Source organism: Centroberyx gerrardi, chromosome 8 (genome assembly GCF_048128805.1).
Source record: "Centroberyx gerrardi isolate f3 chromosome 8, fCenGer3.hap1.cur.20231027, whole genome shotgun sequence".
Classification (NCBI taxonomy): Eukaryota; Metazoa; Chordata; class Actinopteri; order Beryciformes; family Berycidae; genus Centroberyx; species Centroberyx gerrardi.
In genome coordinates this window covers 18,733,294-18,757,892 of record NC_136004.1, presented here as the reverse complement: position 1 = coordinate 18,757,892, position 24,599 = coordinate 18,733,294, and the positions used below count along the sequence as shown (strand labels likewise).

At 43.8% G+C, this 24,599-nt stretch overlaps 1 protein-coding gene across 1 annotated transcript; it reads left to right on the top strand.

Moving 5' to 3' along the window:
- Positions 1-427: 427 nt before the first annotated feature.
- On the top strand, positions 428-22,861 carry LOC139926995 (A disintegrin and metalloproteinase with thrombospondin motifs 12-like). The gene is made up of 24 exons (XM_071918952.2): positions 428-614; positions 815-1,167; positions 7,846-8,023; positions 8,168-8,376; positions 8,638-8,721; positions 8,948-9,072; positions 9,175-9,324; positions 10,010-10,153; positions 10,838-10,982; positions 11,102-11,194; positions 11,338-11,483; positions 11,691-11,860; positions 12,389-12,522; positions 13,248-13,368; positions 14,418-14,662; positions 15,034-15,175; positions 15,339-15,465; positions 16,187-16,397; positions 16,552-17,775; positions 18,554-18,706; positions 18,869-19,045; positions 19,753-19,899; positions 20,048-20,201; positions 20,551-22,861. The coding sequence occupies exons 1-24, from the start codon at positions 497-499 to the stop codon at positions 20,664-20,666; spliced, it is 4,866 nt and encodes a 1,621-aa protein (XP_071775053.2). The 5' UTR covers positions 428-496; the 3' UTR covers positions 20,667-22,861.
- Positions 22,862-24,599: the final 1,738 nt, after the last annotated feature.

The window sequence follows — 24,599 nt, the reverse complement described above, 5'->3', positions numbered from 1 at the left end:
CACTGTTTTAAAGTATGGTTGTAAATGCAGTTTACTGTGATACGCTTGGCAGGGAGGCATCAAATCGTTTCGCATTGCACAGCTGGAGGCGTTTAATATCAATCCATTACACACCATCACGACTATTATTATCATTCAAGCAGATACGGCCAGTGAGTGAAGCGTCTCCTCCTGCAGCAGCGCTCCCAGCTGCCCCCCCCCCCCCCCCCCCCCCCCCCCCCGCGCGCTCCTGCAAGGAAAGGAAACAAGACACTGGCCCAAGAACACTCCTCCCCTCCTTCGCACACTCGCAGCTTTCTCCCTCTTTAACTATGTTCTGTGATCCCCAGCCTTCCTCGGTGCATGTTTCCCTTCGTGAGGGGAGATTTTCTCAGCTTATTCATGTCATGACACGGGGCAGTGCAGGACCGAAGTGGTCGCCAGACCGCCTCTAACGCAACTGGAACTCCAATGCCGAGAAATCTTTTCCAGTGTTTTGAGTTTGGTTAGATGAAATATGCCATGTTCGCAGGAGAGCCGGGTTCTTTTTCTGCTACATTTTGTTTTCATTTTGGCAGCCGGCCACGAAGACTTCTCCGACTCCGGCAGACTTCTCTCCCCCTTTGCAGAAAAAGGTCGGTGTGCTGCAGTTCTAATAGGAGCTGCATGTCTGTGCATTGATTCTGAATGCAGTGCATCACTTGAGCAGGCTCTATAATTAAGTGCATAAAGGTAAAACTTTGTAACCTGTACCACAAATGTATGGGCCACCTCTTACAGCTTAGTATTCTATTCTATTCTATTCTATTCTATTCTATTCTATTCTATTCCACAGGTCCACAGTCAGATCAGTCCATCGTCCACCCAGTGAAAATCGCCGCAGATGGACAGTTCATCTCCCACTCTCTGTCTCACCACTTCAAGGGTGGGCGAGTCAAGCGTGACCTGCGACCCCCGGGCTTGGAGGGACAGGTTTATTACGAGGTCAACTACAAAGGTCGGGTTTTATTTTTCAATTTGACAGCAAACAATCACCTGGTTTCAAGTGACTACGCTCTGGAGAGGAGGCGCGGGAGTGCGAACAGGACGGAGCATCGTCTCTCCGGGGGGAATTCCTGCCACCTCCTTGGCACGGTGGCGCACTCTGGTGCGCGTGGAACTGCTGCCATCAGCACCTGTAAAGGACTGGTAAGAAGTCACATTCTGTTGGATGCATAGCAGTGCAATTAGTTCAATCTGAGCCTTTGTCTCATTCATTGGATTCAAACCTCTAATTTATGTGATGCTTGATCTTTATGTCATGCTGAATCCTGCAGAAATATGCATATATCTAGAGTACTCTCTAAAGTACACTTGCTTTTGGCAGGAAGGGTTTTTTTATTTTTTTGAAGACACAGGGGAAAGAGGGGCATCACTCTGGGGAAGCTGGTATGTGGTTTAGCCAGGCTCCTAAGCAAACCCTCCAACTGACAGTGCCCTGTCTGTTAGTTTGCCCTTCAAAGACTTCCTGAGACTATTTGCAGAACGAGACTGCTGCAGACCCACGAACGGCTGTTGCTTCTCGGCCGACCATGAAACCCTTTTTGTCTTCTTTGTCTTTCAGCATTTTACACTTTTTACTTTCACCCCTTCACTCATTCATTCATTCATTGCCTGACTCACTCACTCACTCACTCACTCACTCACTCACTCACTCACTCACTCACTCACTCACTCACTCACTATCTATCTATCTATCTATCTATCTATCTATCTATCTGTTCTTTCAAATCTCTGCAACCCCCATCCTTGTTACTTTGTTCTACACAGAGTAAGTTATACTGCAGATGCAATAATTACTTTGCCATATTTTTACTGACTGGAATAATAGAGAGTGACAGATGGAGAGTCGGGGAGTTCGGCCATCACTTTGTTCTCAGTGTGTTTGTGCTTTTTTACTTGTACTGTAATGTTTCTAATCATAAAAGTATTTCAACTACAAAGGAGAGAAAGACAGCTGGTCAGCAGAAAGAGATGAGTGAGCACCATATGAAGAGTTTCAGTCCAAAATCAGATAGCCACCATATGAAAAAAATTGATATACTCTTACAAAATAATTGCTGACAGTGTGAGTTTTTAATGTTATGTACCATTTTAAGACCTTATCTTGCCAAATAGTAATATCCTAAGGACAGAGTCATTTGTGTTTTTGAAGTATTGACTGTTTAATTTCAGGGAGCAAAATGGATATAGCAAATGATTTACAGTAATGATTTGAAACAAGCAAATCGGAAGCGGATGTGGAAAAGGAGGAACTTCCCCCTCTGAAATGATCGGACGTGTCAGTTTTAGCCATGAAGAATGTCTCGCTGTATTTGATTCTGTCCCAGCAGGAATGCCTCTCCTGCAGAGTCTTGCCTCCTGCCCGTCTGTCATGTTTGTTTGGGTTGCAGTGCCTCTTTCTGCCAAATCTTGTAAATGCAGTTAATTTGTTACAACGACCTGGTGAAAACCGCCTGTTGTATCTGCACATGCATCTGACTCAGAGCAAACAGACGAAAACGACAGCCGCTCCTGCGGTTCCAGAATTTATACATGTGACCCAGTTTACATGCTCTCAAGTAATCCTCAAAGGAAAATATGTTACGTCACTCTAAATTCCTGCTGCAGTTCAGTGCCCTTATCTACAACCTATAAACAGGATTTCTCTGCAATCCTGAACGCTCCAGTTTGTCCCTTCTCTCCAACCTAGCAGGGAAACCACACAAATCTAATCCAGTGCTATTCTGTTCTGTGGAAGAAGGGTCATAGCAGCTCAGACCACAGTGAGACCACTGAGCAGCAAGACTCAGCCAGCCGGATGTGGGAGGGAAAGATTGCCAGCTGCTGTTAAGGTCAGTCACCCTCAGGGATGCAGACAGAGACGGACAGCTTCAAAATATGAAATCATAATAATAATAAGCTTTATTTTTGTAGCACTTTTCAAAACAGAAGGTACAAAGTGCCTAAAAACAGGCAGCAAAAGGAACATAGCAAAAAAAAAAAGTAAGGAGGGAAAGTAAAAATACAATAAAATGTTAAAAATAATGACAATACAATAAAATAAGTTCAGTATAAAAAACAGAATGACACAGATCACATATGCCAAGTGTTTACTACTGCATTACAGGGATTGGGAGGGTTACTTTCCAAACGTAATCCATCACAGATTTCTGATAACCTGCTTGAAATTGTGGAATACTCAAATTCCGTAATGTAATCTGATTACTTTCACTTACCTTCGGATTACTTTTCCTCAAAAATCTAGAGAATAATAATTTTTTTTTTCCCAATTTGAATAGTTCTATTACCATAATTGCCAACCATTATTTCAACTTGTACTAAATTAGTTTAGTGCCATAGTATCACAGTTTAATTGCTCTTTTTAAGCAGTGCCTTCGTTGGTGAAGATGATCACCCTGCGATATGTTTGCATAACACAACTGCTTAGGAAATAGCTGCATACCTGCCTGTGCCTACAGCTGGGGAGGGGTGACAGGCTTGCTTTGTCTACAGCCTGATTTGTTCTCCTTGCCTTGAGAGCCGGCTGTGATTGGTGGGATGAACAGAATGAAGGAAGGAAGGAGGGCAACTTGGCACAGAATGGGAGTCAATCCAGGCGACAGAACAGGCTTGTGCCTTTTGAATGCTGTAAGCCACAATGTGGTCCCTGCTGCTAAATTAACACCTCTGCATCCTCTCATTTCACCAACACACTTCTGGTTGAGAACACCAAGTCACATTTGCTCAAACAAATAGAGCTACGCCACAGTGAGCTGTATTGACTTGGCGGGCGATCATGTCTTGACAAAGTTCAAGTTCTCTTTCATCTGCATTATTTACTGTAGAGAACTTCAGTGAAACTGCGAGGACCAGAGTAGGCAGTTGCTGTCAGAGTCTTTTTTGTTCTGTGGGAAACTTCTCAATTCAAGCAAACCCTAAGCTTTTTCAATAGAGGCGTTGGTAACCCCCGAGGCACAACACAGAACAAGTGAATGCAAGTTCAGACCTATTATTTGGGTATTTTCTTTACTTAAATGCATATTTCTTCACACTATCCAGATGAATAATGATGATATCTTTGACCTCTGAGGTAAAGAAATCATCTCAGGCATAATTACTTTCTAAGAAAAATGAATGCTAACTAAAGACCCATAATTATCGAAAGACTATTGTTTGAGTTGTTCTTGTCTAAGTATAAATACAGGATGCTGTTTGGTAGAAAAGTGTTGTGATTAATCATATTGCAGTAATAAGCACCATCCGCTTCCACCTCTCCATGTGTCCCAGTAATCACTGCTAAGGCCACAGGCTCTGTGTAACAGCAGAGACTTTATTCCAGACCCAGTTGGCCTGCACTACAAAACCCACAGAAGCAGGAAACAGAAGTAAAGCAGTTCCACATGGCGGCCGTATTTAGAACACAGACCTGTGTTATGGTAACCTCCCCTGGCTCTGGCACCTCACACCCCAACACGCTTCCTCTAGGTTAGAGAGGAGGGGGATTAATGAAAAGGAGGAGGAGAAGGGCAGGAGGCGGCAGAGGGAGAAGTGGTGGCGAAAGTGCACTGCGGAGTCCAAGGCTGTTTCAGCTGGCAGAACGTTTGGGATTTAGAGCAAAATCTGGGACAGAGTAATCACCCAATTTTGTTGCAGACCCTTTAAATGAAAAACAAAGCATGTCACTGTCCTTTCAAGCTGCGTGTCTTTTTGTTTGTTGAGCACAGACATCACAGAGGATCTGCACATGGTAATTTAAGGATCACAAGTAACACTATAACTACACTGTGCAAGCAAAGCCGTGCAGGCAGCAGCGCTGCACAGTAGGACTGTATTTGGTATGCAGATCATACAGATCATGCAGCGCAATGGTCTGAATGTTTGGATGGGCCTCTCTGTAGCATTCCTCCCCGGTTGATCTGCTCTCCACCACCTGGTTTTGTCTGCTGGGACTCACTTCCAAAGTATAACACTCATGAAAACATATAGGAGCCCATAGGGAGCTCACATGATAACAGAGAATACTATGGAATCAGCTCAGGATGTCTCCATAATGTGCAGCACAGCAGTGAAATGATGAAATGTAGCAATAAATAAATGGATCAAATTTTATCCTGTCACTTTTCACAGAGCATGTAGAGTAGATACAGCGCAACAGTGAGATCAGCTGAACATTTTCTGGACTGGGCCTTTAGGGGAGCTTTCCCAACTGACCACAAGTCAGCCTGCATGCTTTATGGATGAGTCCTCCGCAGCCCTGGGACCCCTGGCCAGTGGCCACACACTGAGTCAGTGTTGGAGAACCCTTTCTCATCTCAAGCATTCACTCTAAGTTTGGACAAGGATAACCCAACCTCAGCCATAGACAGAGGACTTCTGGTTACCGTTTGTTTATGTCGGTCAAAAGAGCTATGCAAAAAGTATTGTTGTTGTAGTGGTGGCTTTTCATATGAAAACAAGCCTGATTTCACAATCTGAACATCAACAGGAGATAACTACTGAGTGGTATACTCCAAAGTTAGTAACAGAACCTCCGTTTTTGGCCCCTATCCATTTCTCCACCCTGTCCATTTTCTGACAGGCACATATTATTTTTTTCTCGGTTTTCTGTCTCACTGTAAGATTCACTGTTACAGGTGTAGTAATGTGGTCTTTCCAAGGGGACGACTACTCTAGATTTGCACTTTGTGAACTCCCTGTATGGAGAAACAAGAAACCCGCCCAGAGCTCTGGAGAGTCCTGAATTAATGTGTTTGGAGAATAATTTTATTCTTCTTCTCTAAAGAAAGAGTAAAACTTGTCAGGATGACCTAGAAAGCTGAACAGCGCATAGCTGCAGTAAACAGCAGGTCAGGCCCTTGGAACCACAACTGGTCAAACTGTAAGCATTGCACGGCCTGATTTCTCACATCTGTCCTTGGCTCCTCGACAGGAGAGAAGTCCAAGAATTAACTGCAAATCAAATTTTTATTGTCTCCATAGAATTCTTCATAATTCTTCATATTACGTAATACATGTGCATGTTAAGTGATTTTTTTCTGTGTGTTATCTCCCATGGCATGTGAATGCATGTGCATGAGTCTGCTTCTTTTTGCTGACAATAAATCAAATCAAAATTCTCTCTTTGCACCTGCAACTAACCCTTCTTAGCTGTGCTTATATAGACCTTCCCTTTTCCATCTGTTTGGCTCTTGAAAGAATTATGCATCCCTCTCTCATTCTCTCTTTTGGAAGTTGGTTTAGGGATAGAGGGAGGGGTTCATCCCTGCACAGTCTGGGCTTGTTTGGACACACATTCAACTTGATACACACACACACACACACACACACACACACACACACACACACACACACACTCACAATGAGCTGGAGAACATTCATAATGCATGTGGGTGTATAGGAAAGTCAGAGAGGTGAAAGAATTCTCTTGGTCTTTCTGTGTGCTCGTGTTTGTGTGTATGCATGCATGTGTGTGTTTATGTATGTGTATTTGTGTGTGTGGGTGTGAGCGTGTGCATGTGCGTATGCATTTGTCTATGTGTGTGTTCAACAGCAAACCTCTCTGATCAGCAAGGGAATAGCCTGCACCAGTAAGAACATGCATGGCATACTTCAGAAACAGACTATGCAGTTCTGCTGCAGCAGACAGAGAATTTGCCCCAGGGAAGGAAGGAAGGAGGGCCGCTCTTAGTTCATATACAGATCTGTTGGCTAATGATGGATTCCACCCTGATGGAAATTACTCAGCAATGACCTTTTCTGCAGGCTTTAACAAGGGAACTTTTACCCGCTCACCCTTAGGGGTGGCAATTTTTGAAATATCACAGTCTTGTTTTAAGAGATTGCTTGATGGATTCATTGATGCACTCATAAATGTTAGAACAAAATGGCACATCACTCAATAGGCTATATCATTTTTCCATTGTAGTCACTGGCTGGGAATAAATTACGTCACATGAGAGACTTAAAGCTGCACTAGGCAAGATTTTTGTGTAAAAATACACCCTTCTTATCAATCCAAATCACAAAGTGGGCCTGCAACAGAAAAGAGCGTCACATCCCCACTAATTGAGATGCTGTAGACTCTCCGTATTTGCCCGAGTAAATTGAATGTGTCAGGTATGGTCACTGGTGGGAAATCCGCTCGGTGCACAGGAATTGACGAGTCAAAATTTAAGAGCAACATACAAAACCTTCTCCTAAACAGCAGCAAATGATAATGGTTGAACCTGTTGAACCTTCTCCTACCCCACCAGCCACTAAGAAATTTAAGTCTGAGGAATGTGCAACTTACTGATGTCACGTTGCATAATTCGAATAAAGTCCTTCAAACTTGTAAAAATTCAATAATTTCCTGCTGACACTTGTGGTGCCAAAGTGCAAAGTTGCCTAGTGCAGCTTTAAAGAGCGAATCAGCATGAAATCACGTTTTTTGAGCTGTAAACATGGTTATATGGCTTCTATATAATGAATGCCATTAATTCTGTACTTAATGTCAACATTTTTCAAATGTATCCACTTCTAGGGGCAGAAAATCGTTGTTGCACTGCTCTCTATGGGCTGAAACTTTGAACCGTGTTGCACTTCTGGCCACACCTCAATCAGTGATGTCAAGGCAGGTATTTCGCCTTTGGCAGCGTCAAATGCTTTCCATTATCACAGACACACACCCCAAATTTGATCTTGCTCCTCACCCCTTCTCACCTTCAAAATTGTGTACTAGGCGGAGACTGGATGATGGTGCATAGGCACTCTTTAAATCGCTTATTCTGTAATGAGGTATCTTTACCTCTTTATAAGTGGATCCATGCACCCATTGATTTCATTTCATTTTTGTGTCTTCAATAGAGAGGCCTCTTCATCTTGCCAGACGGACACTATTTCATTGAGCCAGTCCAGAAGTCTCCTGGTGATCCTGTGGGGACTCCGGAGCCGCACATAATCTACCCGAGAGTTACTACAGAAACGCACAGAAACAAACGCAGCCCCAAGACCCAGGACACACCCGGCCCCTGTGGAGTTAAGGGTGCGTGTGTTTCTGATTCTGTGTGTGTTTGTGTATGTATAATGCAGGTGTTTTTGTAATTGCTCTTCTCTGTCTTCGCCCACGTCAGGCGAGGACAAGCCACTCGTGTACGTGAAGTGATGTGTTCCATTGTCCACACTGTAGATGCTCCAAGAGACTCTGTCCAGGTGGAGAGGGAGAGGGAGGAGTGGGAGAGAGAGCAGCAGCAGGGGGAGGAACAGGCTCAGTCCCGCTCCCAGCGCTCAGTCAGCAGAGAGAGGTGGGTGGAGACCATGGTGGTGGCCGACTCCAAACTCATCGAATACCACGGCAGCGACAACGTGGAGTCCTACATCTTCACGATCATGAACATGGTGAGTGGGTAGATTGACTTCTGCTTTGGGAGTAATGGTTTATTATGTGCAGACTTGCAGGTGTCGTGGGCCTAATTCAGCGAAACATTCATGATGGGAGGTGCCCACTTGATAACTCCAATAACATATCTGCTCTCACCCACCTATCTCTCCTCTAACATCCAAGCTAGGTTTCTACGTAGGTGCTCAGTTGGTAAATGCTTTCATAAAAAGCCAGTGATCATTGATATTTCTGGTACTGAATGATCTCTCTGTTGACAGGTGGCTGGGATCTTTCATGATGCCAGTATAGGGAATGCCATCCACATCATCCTGGTTCGCCTCATTCTATTACAGGGAGAAGAGGTAAGACTCACTTGGTGCAAGACCTTTATGAAACTATAATGTGCTGTACAACACTTTTGCTTTGGCAAGCCATATACTAAACTTTACCAATAAGGGGCAGCACAATGATGAAATTAGTAGGGAGACTGTCCTGAAGTGACAAAATCTAAGATGATGTCAGGTATCTCCCTTTTGTGCGAAGGACAAATGTGCATGAGAGTGTTTCTAATGTTACTGTCTCTTGCAGAAAGGGTTGAAGATTGTTCACCATGCAGACACCACTTTGGCCAGTTTTTGTGCCTGGCAGAAGAACCTCAATCCACAGAGTGACACACACCCAGCTCACCATGACGTGGCTGTGTTGGTCACCAGGCAGGCAACACACAACACACACATACACAAGGTCATAACTTGAAATGGCTGAATAATATGTACTGATATGCACATGTATATTTGTGTGTGTTTTGCCCCTAGGAAAGACATCTGTGCAGGGATGAACCAGCCGTGTGAGACCCTGGGTCTGTCCCACCTGTCTGGGATGTGCCAACCACACCGCAGCTGCAACATCAATGAGGACTCAGGCCTCCCTGTCGCGTTCACCATTGCTCATGAAATGGGCCACAGGTGTGTGTGTGTGTATGTGTGTGTGTGTGTGTGTGTGTGTGTATGTGTAATTGTTTTGGAACCCAGAATAATGGAATAGAAGAATGAAACACACTTGTTCCCATCATCTATTACTATAGAGGCTTTGCAGTTGTGTCATTAATCTCCTAGCAGCCATTTTTGGCACCATCATGGAGGTCCATTGCAGAATTAGCTGTACGCAAATAATGCTAAATATCTAGCAACCAGGCATGAAAAAGAGAGATATCTGAAAAGATTGTTGTGATGTGGGTGAAGATACATTTAGTAACATTATAAGTAAAAGTGAATGGTCTGAGAAGTTAGATTTGTTTCCAAATGTAGGTTTCTGCACAGAAAATGATCTTGTCTTTAGCCCTAACCTAACAGATAGTCCTAGTCACCACTCCAAAGCCATATGAGTTGTTGCTTGAAAAGCATCAGCTCAGTTAACCTAAACAAACAGTTGTTTTTTGTCATTGTTAGCTAGCTAACTAGCCAGCAGGTTAATTTAGAAAAGCAACTGAGTCTTGAATTCTGTTGAGATGGCCAAGTCGTACGTTTAGAAATGCAATCAGCTGTTGACAGCCGTTGTTGCCCAACAGCTGAAAGTGCTCTATTCCTGTAAAATATTTTTATGTCTAGTGATGATATTTCAACCAGCCATGTTTGTTGTGTTTGAATGCAGCTTTGGTATCCATCATGATGGCCAGGGGAATGACTGTGAGCTGGAAGGGAGGCACCCCTTCATCATGTCCAGACAGCTGATGTATGACAGCTCGCCTCTCACTTGGTCGACCTGCTCCAAGGAATACATCACACGTTTCCTAGAGTAAGGCTACGTTCATACTTTACTCTGAAGTCATTAGTTAGAATTAAAAATAACATGTCTCGCTCAACTTCAACTGCCCACACTGTTTTTCTTTGTGGGGGATTCACAAGTGGTCTGCAAGATGTGGGAATTGGCACGGTTGTCTAATCACAGGGGAAATGGGGGCAAGTCAACACTAGAATGATTCTTCCTCAAAGCAGATGAATGGACAGACAGGCGTAGATTTTCATGGAGTGGGCGTAAATGGTCCAATAATTGAACACAATGGGTGTAGTGTTCATTGGAAGAACTCAAAGATACAAAAAAGTTGATGCACGGTACACCATGAAAACTGCATTAACTGCCCATGCTGCTTTTTCCAAGTCAAATTTACTTCTGAAACACTTACAGATACAAAAGTCACTGAACAAGCACAAAACAAATTTTAACAAATGAGGCCAGAGTATCCGCAGGAACACAATAAATGACAGATTAGTAAGAGGAGCTCAAAGGATGAAGTTCATTTTCTCATACACTTCCTATGTGTCAGTGTTTCAACTATGCTTTTTTGCCCTCCCTCTTTCTCTGAACCATCAAACTCTTTCTCTTTTCCTGTCTCTCTCTCCTGCTTCTTGACCCTTCCTCCTTTTAATTTCTTTCAATGTGTCACCTATCTGACTTCGGACCTTTGTCTCTCTGTCTCAGTCGTGGTTGGGGTTTCTGTCTGGATGACCGTCCTTCCAAGAGAGACCTCACCACCCCATTGGCCCGCCTGGGTGTCCGCTACACTACGCACCACCAGTGCCAGCTGCAGTACGGCCCCAATGCTACCTTCTGCCCTGAGGTCGATGTAAGTATTGTGCACATATGCAGAAACACAAACTGAAGGTAAAGAATCTTGCAGAAAATTGATGAAATGTGTGAAGTAGGATTGTCTGCTCATTTGTCTTTGGGTTGTGTTTTTTTCAGAATGTTTGCCAGATTCTTTGGTGCTCAGTGAATGGCTCCTGTCGCTCCAAACTGGACTCACCTATAGATGGCACCCGCTGTGGACCTGAGAAGGTGGATGGAGGCAGTCGCTTTGACTTGTTAGGGTTTGGATTTCTGTAGTCTGGGGAGGAGTATGGATAGCAGTACAGATACAGGGCTGGGGCTGAGACTTCAGTGCTGAATATGTCATGTTACTTCTATCTCTTCTCCCTCAGTGGTGTATCTCAGGAGAGTGTGTGATCGTGGGTAAGCTGCCAGAGACAGTGAATGGAGGCTGGGGACAGTGGAGCACCTGGTCTCACTGCTCCAGGACTTGTGGAGCTGGAGTCCAGGCAGCGGAGAGGGAATGTAACAGCCCCAAGTAAGAACTGACTCTAGATCTGTCTCACACAACAAACCACATTTCAACTCTTTTCTCCCACCCTTTTTTAATTAAACCTTTTTTTCATTGCATTTCAACCATTGGCAAAGTCTTCCATAAAATGACATGACATCCTTTTCTCCCCTATGAAACGATACTGAGTTATGATCACCCAGTTGATTCAAAGCTTTCCACTGTTTTCCACAGACCGGAGTTTGGGGGAAAGTACTGTACTGGGGAAAGGAAGCGCTATCGCACTTGTAACACAAAGCTATGCCTGAAGAATAAACCCACCTTTAGAGAGATGCTGTGTAGTGAGTTTGACACGGTTCCCTACCAGAATGAGCTCTACCAGTGGATTCCTGTGGCTAACCCATGTAAGTATTCAAAGCCACAAATATACAATCAGATCAGATACCACAGATAGACAGACACACAAACTAGCGATACTTGCAGTTCCCCTTCCATATCTATATAGGTATATACCTATAAGGTTCAGTAGGTGTGGTTATATGTCTCAGTCAACAGGGGGCACCAGATACCTTGTAAAGCCACCAGTGTTGCAACTTCAGTAACTGCTACATTTGTAGAAATGAGCACACTTCTCTATTTTTGTTCTGTTTCCTATGGACAAATCAATGTACTTTAAATGATATGCAGATCAAAGCTACCAGGGCTCATGATACCATTTTCTGTCTGCTGTAAAATAAATTATAGTCAATAGAGCTCCAAAAATGCTTTGTTATCTGTGAGTAACATGCTTCATTAGTACTCCCTGAATTTTTAGTCCCTGAAACATTTGAGATTTAAGTTATTTGTGGTTTTCCACACATTCTTACAACGCAAAACATACTGATAACAAGCATTTCTTTGGAATTAAAATGCAACCCTCCAACCATCTTCAGTAAGCCCCTGTGAGCTGCACTGTCGACCAGTCAGTGAGTATTTTTCGGAGAAGATGCTTGATGCTGTGACGGACGGGACTCCATGCTTCATGAACAACAACTCCAGAAACATCTGTGTCAACGGAGTGTGCAAGGTAGTGTGGCTGGGTAAGAGACTGGAGGGGGTTATAGGTTTAAGGAGATGATACACAGGCAATCTTTTTAGGGCAAATTTGGGGCAAAGTTTGCTGGCAACTTTTGCTGGAAATTTTTCCTCACTGAAAACAATTACAAATCTAGCCAAGCTTGATCAGAAAGCAAGCTTTGCTGGCAAGGTTTCAACATCATCCAATCAGAGACAAGAAAATTGGTCAGGTGACCTGTCCTCAGCCCAAAATATTTTTTGAGATAATGGTGGAATGTGCAAGGTGCAGGTCCACAACTGCTACTAAATTTTTATATTTTTTTATTATATTTTTTATATAACATTTAATCAAGCCAGCTAGCTGTTGGATGCCAGTAGAATAGATTATTCTTTTTTGTGAACAAAACAGACCCATACATAAGCCTATAATACACGTTATGAAATTGCAGTGGATAACCTTAATAAAATGATTAAATTATTACATTTTCAGTGGAAAAGAGGAGGCCAAGATGACAGTGATGGCAGCAATATCTGTTATTTCATCTATTTTCACTCATTGCTGACAAATTTTGTCTAAAATTTGCACTAAAAATGTGTTCATGCATCATCAGCTTTAGAGGCAGGATTAGAGCGAAGAGAAGAAGAGAGATTTTTATATCTCAGCTCCCACCTTATGTTATATCCTAATATGTCTGTGGATGTTTTTTGTGTTTTTTTTGTGTGTTTTGACTGTAGGAAGTAGGCTGTGACTATGGTATAGATTCAAATGCAGTGGATGATCGTTGCGGAGTCTGTTTGGGAGATGGCACAAGCTGTGAGACGGTCTATAAGTCATTCGATGGAGGAGAAGGCTTTGGTGAGTTCGACAAAAAAGGAAAAAGCAAATGAAGGCAACGAGGAATTCACGATACTTATGCTCAGGTGGAAAATAAATAAATTATCCAGAGTTAAATGTTCATAAGTATATAGAATCGTAGTAACAAAAACCAGACAGCTTATTACGCCTTCTGCAAAAACTGAGTCACTTCTGAGAAACGGCTTAGACCCCCCCGCCAGGAGGCTGTGAAAAAGGGACATAATTCAAATTTATTTCTCCAGAGAGAAAGTCATTTCAGGACAGTTCGTTAGCATTACGCCATTGTGTTGTTTTTTTGTTGTCATGGCAGCCTTCTTGTCCAGACCATGCAGCTGTTTGTCCTGCTGTACTTGGCTGGTGTATGTGTGTGTGTGGTGTGTCTCTATGTGTGTGCGTGTGTGTGTGTGTGTGCATGCCTGTGTTTGCATTTGTAGAAAGATATGCTTGTTGATGCCTTTGGCCCAGTTTACTGTTATAATTTTCTCGGAAAAGAATAACTCACCCAGTTCACAGAATCAACATGCAGTATAGACAGATTGATAGAGAAAGAGACTCTAAAACAATAAAGATTTTTCCTCCCTTCCTCTCTCTCTCTCTCTCTCCCTCTCTCTCTGTCTGTGTGTGTCTGTGTGCCCCTCACAGCATCCTTTCCAGATAACCAGCCCAGATGTGTAAGACTTCAAAAGGCTTAGACCAAGGGCAAACCTCCCCCTCCTTTGCACAAACACAGAAACACACACACCTTCCCACAAACATCATTAAACTCCAGAGACCCACTCATAGCTGCTCTCGCCCTCCCCCATCCAGCCCCCTATCCACATACTATAAAAAACAGAGACAGGGCAGTGCCCCCCACGCCGAATACACACACACACACTCACACACACACACACATGCCAACCGCCCCCACAGACGCAGCCCACCCTCTATTAAAGATCAGAGAGAAACTGTCTGGTAGTCTGGATGCTGTTGTGAGTGTGGCAGCAGCCATGGTGGGCCATCCATTACCACGCTCTGACTCTGGCCCCTCCCTCCCTCCCCTCTCCCAGGGTACGTGGACGTGGGCGTGATACCTGAGGGGGCGCGAGACATCCTGGTGCAGGAAGTGGAGGAGGCAGGTAACTTCCTGGTTCTGAGGAGTGAGAGGTCAGAGGAGTACTTCCTCAATGGTAATTACATCATCCAGTGGAACGGGGAGTACCAGGCTGGCGGAACGACGTTCTACTACGAACGCAGTGGGAACATGGAGAACCTCACCGCTCCTGGACCCACCAAGCAGCCCGTCATGATCCAGGTAGGCCTAAGTGTGTTTAAAGGGGCGGGAGGGGATCCTTCAAGTCCTGCATTTTCATAGTATTTTGCATATTTTAGTATTCTGAAATGCATTGAAGTAACAATGAAAAACTGAAATGATTAGATTTTGCTTAAGTGACATCAACCAATCAGGGCTGTGGCTCATTTTGCTTGTGTGCTGAAATATAAATTATAAAAAATATCTCTAAACAACTTTTTAAAAATGAAAATGTTTCATAGATGCCAGGTAATCAAATTGCTGTGTGAAAAAGTAAAAAATAGCCCTTTTTAAATCTGTTGAAAATAATTGGATGATTGGTTATATAAAGTGCCGACATGTGGGTAGTCATAATAACCCCTGTGGTTGTCCAGTTGCTGTATCAGGAGAGGAACCCAGGGATAAAGTATGAGTACATCATCAAGAAGAGCCGCGGGACAGGAAATGAGGTCATCGAACCCGTTTACAGGTGGAGACACGGGGCATGGACAGACTGCAGCACCACCTGTGGCCTAGGTAGGTATTGCAGTTCAGTTGACTAAAATTTCTCATTGTTTAGTGTTCCACAACGTGATGGTAGGGTGAAAGTTTTTGGTCATATTTCAGTATTTTAATAATTTATATTGCGATATTGAGTATCGTCCTGACTGTCTGCTTTCTGTCTTCCTGTCTGTCTCAGGTGAGCAGCATCAGCCGGTGCGCTGTTTTGAGATGGATGTGGGTGTAGTAGATGAGGCTCTGTGTGACCCAGAGAGCCGCCCAGCAGACAGACACCGCAAGTGCAAGAATATGGATTGCCCTGCCAGGTCCGTACTCTCACACTCTTGCTCTGATATTCTATTTACCTGCTTGTTCACCTTTATAACTATTATGAGCTTAGAGGAGATTATATTGCAGATTTGAGTTTTAGTTTTACAAATATTCGAGTTTTAGTTTTACAAATATTCGAGTTTTAGTTTTACAAATATTTGGTCTTGTGACTGAGTCAAACCGCAGTGGGCAGAGCCAAAGAACCACAGTTTTTCAGAGCAATCTTGAATGGCAACAAAGGAACTGTGGTTAAAAAACAATAAAAATTCTAAATGGCACTGACGTATTTTTATTTTTTTTCAATTAATCATAATCATGGCATTTGTGATCTTGGAAGGTCAGCAGGCTAGCTAATTAGCTTAACCTAGATTTTTCAGTTAATAATATTAGCTTCCTCCACTCTTAGCACTTTTTCCCTGGGCTTCAGTTTTATGTTACTTAGCCAGAAAACTGAGACTTTGGCTCCGCCCACTGAGGTTTAACTCGACCAATGAGATTATTTCTTTCTCCAGAGAAGCTGCACCTCCAAGAAACGTACTCTGATCTGCTGTTATCAATCATTGATATTTTCATTGTAACAAACAGATGGTTGCATTGGCCTTATGAGGCTTACTATGTTTGTATGTCTCTGCCCTAAGTTTTGGAATACCAACATATCATCAGTATCAACTGTCTCTTTTCTTCACTTCCTCTTCCTCTCCATCCCTTGTCCTTCAGGTGGTGGGTGGGGGGCTGGCAGCAGTGCACAGCCACCTGTGGATCAGATGGGGTGCGGAAGCGAACGGTGCTCTGTGTCCGCACAGTTGCAGGGGAGGAGAGGGTGCTCCACCCTGTGGACTGCAAGCATCTCCTTAAACCCAAACCTTTGGTGCCGTGCAACAGAGATGTACCCTGTGGACAGGACTGGGCTGTCGGTATCTGGGAAGAGGTACGCTGCCTTTTGCTTTTTCACTCACTCCCTTTGATTATGTAACTAACTGTCTCGTTATCCTGTTTCTCCTGTATTTATCCCCCTAATCCAATCCTAATGCATTTCTTTATTTATGTGTTAATGTGTGATCCGTGTTCTTTCTCCTTTGCAGTGCCCAGTGACGTGTGGAGGAGGTGTTCGGTCACGGACAGTCACTTGTGCGATAGCGCCCAAAAAGACCTGCGACCTCTCAACCAAACCTCGGTCCAGATCTCTGTGTGCCCTGCAGAGCTGCCCCAACTCAAGTCTCCGCCGACGACCCGGGCCTCCCCCTAAGTACCGCCGCATCTACCCACCTAAGAGCCCCCCCACCAGGCATCCTGTCTCACCTACCTCGGTTCCCAAGAGCACCACTGCTACAGCTACACCCACAGCTGTTATCACTGTGAGGGAGGAAACAACCAGCAAGGAAACTACAACTGCTTTCATCCCGACCACCACATCCCTCACAACCCCTAAAACCACAACCACTGAAATCATAGATGATTATGAGTTCAGTGTCGTAGTGAGGAGAAATGAGAGCATGGAAGATAAGGGAGGAAACTCTTTCCCTACTAAAGCCACTTCTACTGTAAAGAACACAAAAGAAACTGATGCAGGAAAGAAAGAGGCAGAAGAGAGGGAAGAGGAAGAGGATGGGAGTACGCCAAACATGGTGATATACACTCCGGGTTATGACTATGTTGTGGAGGACAGGACAACAGAGGAGGAGGGGATTATCGACCTGGATGTTACCACAGCAACGTCACTCAGGATTCCCATTAAATCGCCCACCACCACAGCAACACCACACACACTCATTACTGTCTCACCTTTACAGACGAGCCCACATGCCACACGCACAACCAGAGCGCCCACTACACACACCTACTCCACCCCACACACCAGCACTGAAACGTGGGCCAAGACCACTCGCCACTATCCCCTCTCCAACTCTAACACCACCCCTTTCATCAACCCATACACCCACCGGACACACAGGGTGCCCCACACCACTCCCACACCCAAGGGGCACTCAAGTCCATCAAAATCTGGCTACCACACAACACGAGCCCCCTCCTCAACGGCAAAAAAAACGATCACCACTGCAGCGACCCCCAAATCCACACTAAAGATTATTAAACTGAAGAAGCCTGCTGAGCCTCCCAAGAAAAGCAGTTCTGCCTCTCGTTCTAAAAAGCCCTTGTCCCGTTCCAAAGGCTCCTCCCATCGCAGCAAGAGCCAGAACCAGAAACCAGGAAGTCCCAGCGTCAGCTCCACCAGTGACCATAGCAACCTGATGGCCAGAGAGCCAGTCAGCATGGACGTATTCTGGGAAGCAGGAAACTGGAGTGAGGTGGGTCCAAGCATTTTATAACCCTCCCTCCATCCTAAAACACATTAACACTGTTGGTGATGTACCTTGCATTTATGGGTCCATTTTGTTGTTTGTTTGTTTGTATTTTTCTTATTTGTGCGGATAACTGGCCACACTTAGACGACTTGACATCACGTCGAGATATTTCCAGCGCAGCTAAAATGCCGTTTCATAGCAGAAACATTTTAAACTATCTAAAACATCAACGGTAAATGTCAGGTTTGGTGTCAGTCCCCTCCGAATCAAAGGGCAAGGGCTTCTTTGTAGAGCCGCCATTTTGCACCATTGCTCAACAATCATACAGGGAGGCAGAGACACCAATTTCTCCACCGACAGTAGCCTCAATAGACCAGAATGCAGTGCAGCCACAAGACACGTTGCATTTTGAGCAAGAGTCATGACTCTTGACTATTTCTCAACTGGAAAAACTGTCTCCACCTACACGTATAAGCCACAGCCAAATCGAACCAGTTCAGGCACATTCTGTGGGGCGTGTTGAAAGGCCTTCTTAGTAAATCACTAACTAAAGTAGAAGGAGAAGAGGCAGGTTGAGGGAAGTGGGTACAACAAAAAGCAAGTTGAAGAGTATCTGAGGGTGGATTTTTCCTTTAAGAATTTCTGGTAATCATTTTATTATGTTACATTATTGCATCGCAATTCATATCTGAGTCTATATGAGTCTTGTCACACAATTACACACGCAAACACAATCCAAGTTGTGATAAAGAACTCCCCCCATCTCCTCTCCTCTCCCCAGTGTTCTACATCATGTGGGATAGGCGCAGTATGGAGGACAGTAGTGTGCAGTTCCCAGAATGATGAGGACTGTGCCAACCTGAAGAGACCTGAGCCTGCTCGTACTTGTCACCTACGCCCCTGCGCCACGTGGTCTAGCGGCAACTGGAGCAAGGTCGGTAACCTCGGGTGTCCTGCAGTGACTGAATCTGATAATCACTCTGCTTCCTCGTTACTTTTCCAGACGAGGGAATGGGTCAGTTGCTGCTGCAGTCCTTACTCACCCTTTTATTCTCTGAGCCCATGTCTCTCTTTTCTCTTTTCTCCGTGTCTTTAGTGTCCAGAGGAGTGTATGGTGGTGGGGAGGAGGCAGCGTGATGTCCAGTGTATTGATTCCCAGAGTAAACGTCCTCTCAGACCTTTCCACTGCCAGGCGCTGTCCACCAGACCGCCCAGCACCTTGTCTTGCCCCCACAAACCCTGTCTGCCGTGGAGAGCATCACCCTGGGGACAGGTAGGGCGCACACTCTAGGCACAATAAATATTTCAAGTCTGTATATATTACATGTTTAATAAGATTCTTGTAACGTTAATGTTGATTATTATCAATATTGATGTTAGAATAAATTCTGAAAATGCTTAGATTAGAACCTTTCTTTGGTTCATCCATTGGGACTGAAGCGCAGTGGAGTTATGAAGATGTTTTCCAACTTCATTTGTTTAGTTTTCCTCAGTCCTTCATGTTATAGTTTATAGCCAACCAGTATTATCTACATTGATTTTGTCCCATTTTCCTGTCCACATTCCAACCAAAGGTCGTGTTATTGCCAGATTCTACACAGTCTCAAAAGTTGCCCATGTATTATCACATTAAGCATTGAGGAACAATATATTTCACCTATGTAGCCACAAATTGTACACATTGTAGGCCTTTTGTGGTCAAAACCTTAACGGTTAATGGCTAAAAATTGGAAACTACCACATATGGCGATCAGTGGATATAAGACAGCAATGAGAATATTGGGGGATGTTATTTCACCGCCCCTTGCCCCAACACCCCCACCCCCAATGTGAGGAATACTGTTATGCTCTTGGTGTGTGCATAGACAAACAGACACACACATGCAAATGTACACATGGAGAGATTTGATTTCTTTGTCATATTGTTGCTTTGTATCGAATTGCAAAATTATCTGACATGAGTCCTCCTGTCGTCCTCAGTGCTCGGGGAGCTGTGACGAGGGAGTCAGGGAGCGGCTGGTGTATTGTCCCGAGCCTCAGCGCTGTAGCGCCCCACTGAGGCCGAACAGCACAGAGCCGTGCAGACTAAAGCCCTGCACCCACTGGGAGCCCCAGGACTGGGAGGAGGTCAGGCACACCGGGGGCAATGGAGATGATTTTAATGTTGTGGACAAAAAATAATTAGTGGTTATAATAGTCTTAGAAGTGGACTAAATGATCACTCTGTATGTGTGTGTGCACGTGCGTGTGTGTGCATGCGTGTGTGTTTTTACAGTGCTCAGTGAGTTGCGGCGGGGGTCAGCAGCAGCGCGAAGTCAGCTGTGTGAGTGAGGGGGATTTGGCTGTAATGCCGAACAGCCTCTGTGAGAAGATTACCAAACCAGAAACACTCAGGAAGTGCAATATGCAGGAATGCAAGACCAACACAGGTACGCATGCAGCTCTGCCTTTCTGTCTGGCCTAGTCTGTGTTTTGAAAAGCAAACTCACTTTCAGCATATGGTACATGAACTGACTGTATGCTACTGTATAGTTGTGTACTTGTGCTGTTAATCCCTTAACTTTATCTCTCAACTGCAGCTTGTGATTCGATTACTTCTGCAGATTGGCCTTCTTAGACTCCCATTTCCACTTACACATGCATTTTGGTCCACACATCAGTTTTCATTTGTTTTTGTGTCCTTGTGTCCTTTGTTTTCTGTAAAGCACTTTGTGGCAAACCTGTTTGTTAAAAGCACTCTATAAATAAACTCAACTGAGCTTGTTCCCTCTTGAACAGGTCCAGTATGCAGGAAGAACAGCATGTCGTCTCGCTTCTGTGACAAGCTGAAGCTGTTGGGCCGCTGCTCCCTCAGGTCGGTCCAGAGACAGTGTTGTGTCACCTGTGGGCCGTAGCCAGGGGAACACACCCTCATACCCTACCATGGACACATCCCGGTCTACAGTAATACTTATCCTCCTGCTGTACTCAGCCATTCCAAAACCAGAATAACACAGCTTTGCACAGTACTACTCCAAACCAAGGTGCTAACACCCACCACACCACCACATGCTCATGTGAAACTGTGTCCTTACAAACTAAAGTGGGTCGACTGAGATATGGTTTTGTGATATTCTTTGTAATCTTTTTCAAGGAATCATTTTGTGCGGAAACATGCAATAGGCGATAAAGAAAGCTGGAGAAAAAGCCCAAACACTGCTGGTGAATACACATTTTGAGTGCAGCTATCAGAGGTTTAATGTTCATGGAGCCATGTTGAGGTGAGCACTCTGGAAAACAGAAGTGTTGTTCAAAATTAAAATTCAAATGCTTTGACTATCTAATAATTTCGCTACCAGAGTAAAACAAAAAATTGCATACTGTTGAATTCCCCTGCCAGATACAGTTTTTCTAGCCAAGTAAAGTTGGACTGAAGCCCAGTGAAAAAGGCAAGTGGTAAGAGAGGCGTTAGCTAGTATTATGAAGCGTAGCGCTCTTGCTAACTGAAAAAATGCAAAAAAATTAATAAAAATGCAATCTAGCCATACTAACTTATCTAGGTTAGCTAGCAAGAATGCCACTGTCATGAATTAATGAAACAGAAGTCATTGCCATTCATAATCTTTATTTATATTTTGACCATAGTTCCTTTAGCGATTGCCTGGATAACTTCCGCCGTCCGGAAATCTTCTTTGGCTCCGCCCATTGAGATTTAACCTAATAAGATTGTTTCTGCCTCCAGAGCAGCTCTGCGTCCCAGAAATTTAAACTACAATCTGCATTCCAGATCAGGTAATGCTAACCATAACTTGTCCAAGACTTTCTACACTCTGCCAGAGACTGAAAATTTAGCAGGTGAAAGAAGTGCTTTATTTGCTGCTTTTTACAGTTTACCTCCATCTTTATCATTGTCATTGATTTATCTTATTCTCTGCCTCGTTGAATGTTGTCCAGAATGTCAAAATGTGAGATGTGTTCACATTGATTAGCCACCGATCAATATTGGCTAACATACACTGTAGATTTAAGATCAGTGATTGGCTCACTGGTGATGTGCCTATTGCGACATTCCAATCTGACAGATTTTAAGTATAAATTGTGCTAAAAATGCCAAAAATGTCTCATCCACCACTGCTATTTCTCAGAGCAGAGACTTACTTAATTAATGATCTGGTGTTGACTCTATCATTAAAAATGTTCATTATCAGTTGAAAAAGATCCCATTCTAATCTCCAGTGTTTGTTATCTGCCTACCTGCCCTTAAGTTGGCTTGTAACTACTATTGTATGATGTAATACAATATGGGCGGTTATGGCGTTATGATTTACATGCCTACAGTTTGGACTGGACTGGGATGAAGCAGTAATGCCCAGTTTTCAGAATACTATTGTAGGGGATAAATTAAATTATAACACAATGTTCTGGTCCTTTCCCAGTAAATAATGAATAACCTGTTTCTGGACAAGAGGTGCTTGTTTTTACATGATGTGGTGCTGATGATTCACAGCTCAACAGTCATTAGGTAGTTACCATATATTTGCTATTATTTCAAAGTGAACTGGTAAATATATAATGTAAATAAAGCATTTGGGTGATCTCCTCAGTATATTGTTAATAATAATAATAATAGTCTGTATGTTTTTATACTCATATTTTTGTTGTTTCATTCTGCTCGAGTAATGCTCTTGTTCTCGGAGCTGGCACTGTGTGTTTACACTATTCTGGGTACAAGTTCCTGGTTTAGTCGATGTGCTGTGATTGTCGACGATAATTTAGTCAACTGCAGAACCTGCACAGTTCTGTAGTCCAACCTGTGGTGCTCCTCCTCTTTTATGAGATTGACCAATGAGAATGAGGTGTTGCAGGTCATCCCTCTCAGGCCGCACTAAAGATGGCCGCTGTGTTTATATGATGTTGTACAGGCAGTACTATTGTCCTACATACTGTACGTTACCTTGACTGAGCTGTCTTCCACATGTCTCCAGCAATAAATGTAATGATGAAAGATGTTTGTGTCAAAAGTGCTTTGTAACTGAAACATGAAATTGTTTTTTCTTTGAATATTCTGAATCTGTTGGTGTGAAGTATGCAGGCTTGTCTGGGTACCTTATTCTCTGGTGAATTGCTGAAATAAAGTGATGATCTATTAAATATGTTATTATGTTAAATATAATATAACAATAGTAACACTGGGGCGTCCTGGTGCCTCAGTGGTCTAAGGCCTGTGTACCATGTAACCACGACTAATGGATTAAAGGATAAGTTTGGTGATTTTGGACCTATATATAAATTGTCTCTTACATACCTGTAGTACTTCCCTGCAGAGAATATTGACTCCAGAGTCAGCTGTCGGTGGAAACGGCGAGCTCCGTTGCCTCTTGCTGCTAACAGTGAGTCCAAATATGGTTTGTCAAAATATCTCCAAAAAAGTCAGTCTGTGAAAACGATGACAACTCACCGTATTTCTATATTCCTCTGACCGTCCAAAACTAGATCACTCCACCTCCACCAGTAACACACTTTCACCCCACAGCAGTCTGTGCTGCAGCAGAGAAAAATAGTTCTGTGATTTCCTGATTAGTGAAAGTGTGAGTAATGGAGGAACTGTGTCATGTTTACTCTCAACTCCCCTGTGGAGCCTACAAACGGCTTTTTTGGAGATATTTTGACAAACCCCATTTGGACTCATTGTTAGCAGCAACGGAGATTGCCGTTTCAACTGACAGCTGACTCTGGAGTCAATATTCTTTGCGGGTCCAAGTACTACACTATGTAAGAGACAGATAATATATAGGTCCAAAATCACTGAACTTATCCTTTAATCATCTAATCATTTCAGCACTAGACTTAAGACCTTTGTTGCGTGTCATTCCCCTCTCTCTCCCCCAACCTTAATGTTTCTCTTCACTGATAAACTGTCAAATAAATGCAAAAATGCCAAAAAGACAACAAATCAATAACAAAAATAACGAAAACAGCTAATGTTCCCTAGCTGCGATGCACTCCTCTGCCCCCTCGGTGTTTTGCATCCTGACCCTTCAGGTCGACAGGGTCATTCTCACCTGCGAATGCCAGATGCTACTAGATGTGTAACACCAGAATCCGCAGCATCAGGCTCTGTTTCAGGGATCAGGTTCAGCTGGCCCAGATTTCCCAGGCTCCTCTTTGCCAGAAAACCCGACACGAACGGACGCTGCTCCGCTCCACGCATCCCGCTGCTGTCATTCAACCCAGACCAAGAGTTAGTCAGCAGTAATGGAAGGAGTAACAGGACACCGGGCCAATGTGGAGCATCATGTCCTCAATGCAGTGTGTGTTTGTGTGTGTGTGTGTGTGTTATCATGACGAAGCAAACTCCATCCAGTTGCATTACCTAACCACATCTCTCGTTCTATGTTATGTCACTGTGTGTTGGTTCATTTGAAACCTGCTACTCGTGTTTGTGTCCGAGTTGTAATTGCACAACGGAAAGAATCTCGTTTTTTTTCCCTCTTAATTGTTAACCCTAATCATACGCAGTGGATATGACACTTTTTTCCATGAGGAGGCCAGGGAAAGTATGTGGATTACTGTATTGTTTCAGTCCATATTAAGCGTGGGACAGTCAGCGTTTATGGAGCTCATGTTCATGAAAAACCTGAGAATATCTGAAAATGCCTCTATGACTTTGCAGTGGCTTTAGCCTCACCAGGGAGGGAAGTCAAATAAACATGATTCCTTTTCATCTTTTCAGTTCTCGTGCTATTTCTGATTTTAAATGTGTTGTGTCCCCAGCTTACCTCTAGTCTTGACACCACAATACATTCCCTGGTTGAAGCCTAGATGAAGATGATGATGCCAGTAGAGCA

Coding starts and splice junctions, on each gene's coding strand:
- LOC139926995 (XM_071918952.2), top strand. CDS start 497: ATGCCATGTTCGCAGGAGAGCCGGGTTCTTTTTCTGCTACATTTTGTT. Junction 9,073..9,174: donor GTGGCTGTGTTGGTCACCAG/GCAGGCAACACA, acceptor TTTTGCCCCTAG/GAAAGACATCTGTGCAGGGA. Junction 10,154..10,837: donor TACATCACACGTTTCCTAGA/GTAAGGCTACGT, acceptor TCTCTGTCTCAG/TCGTGGTTGGGGTTTCTGTC.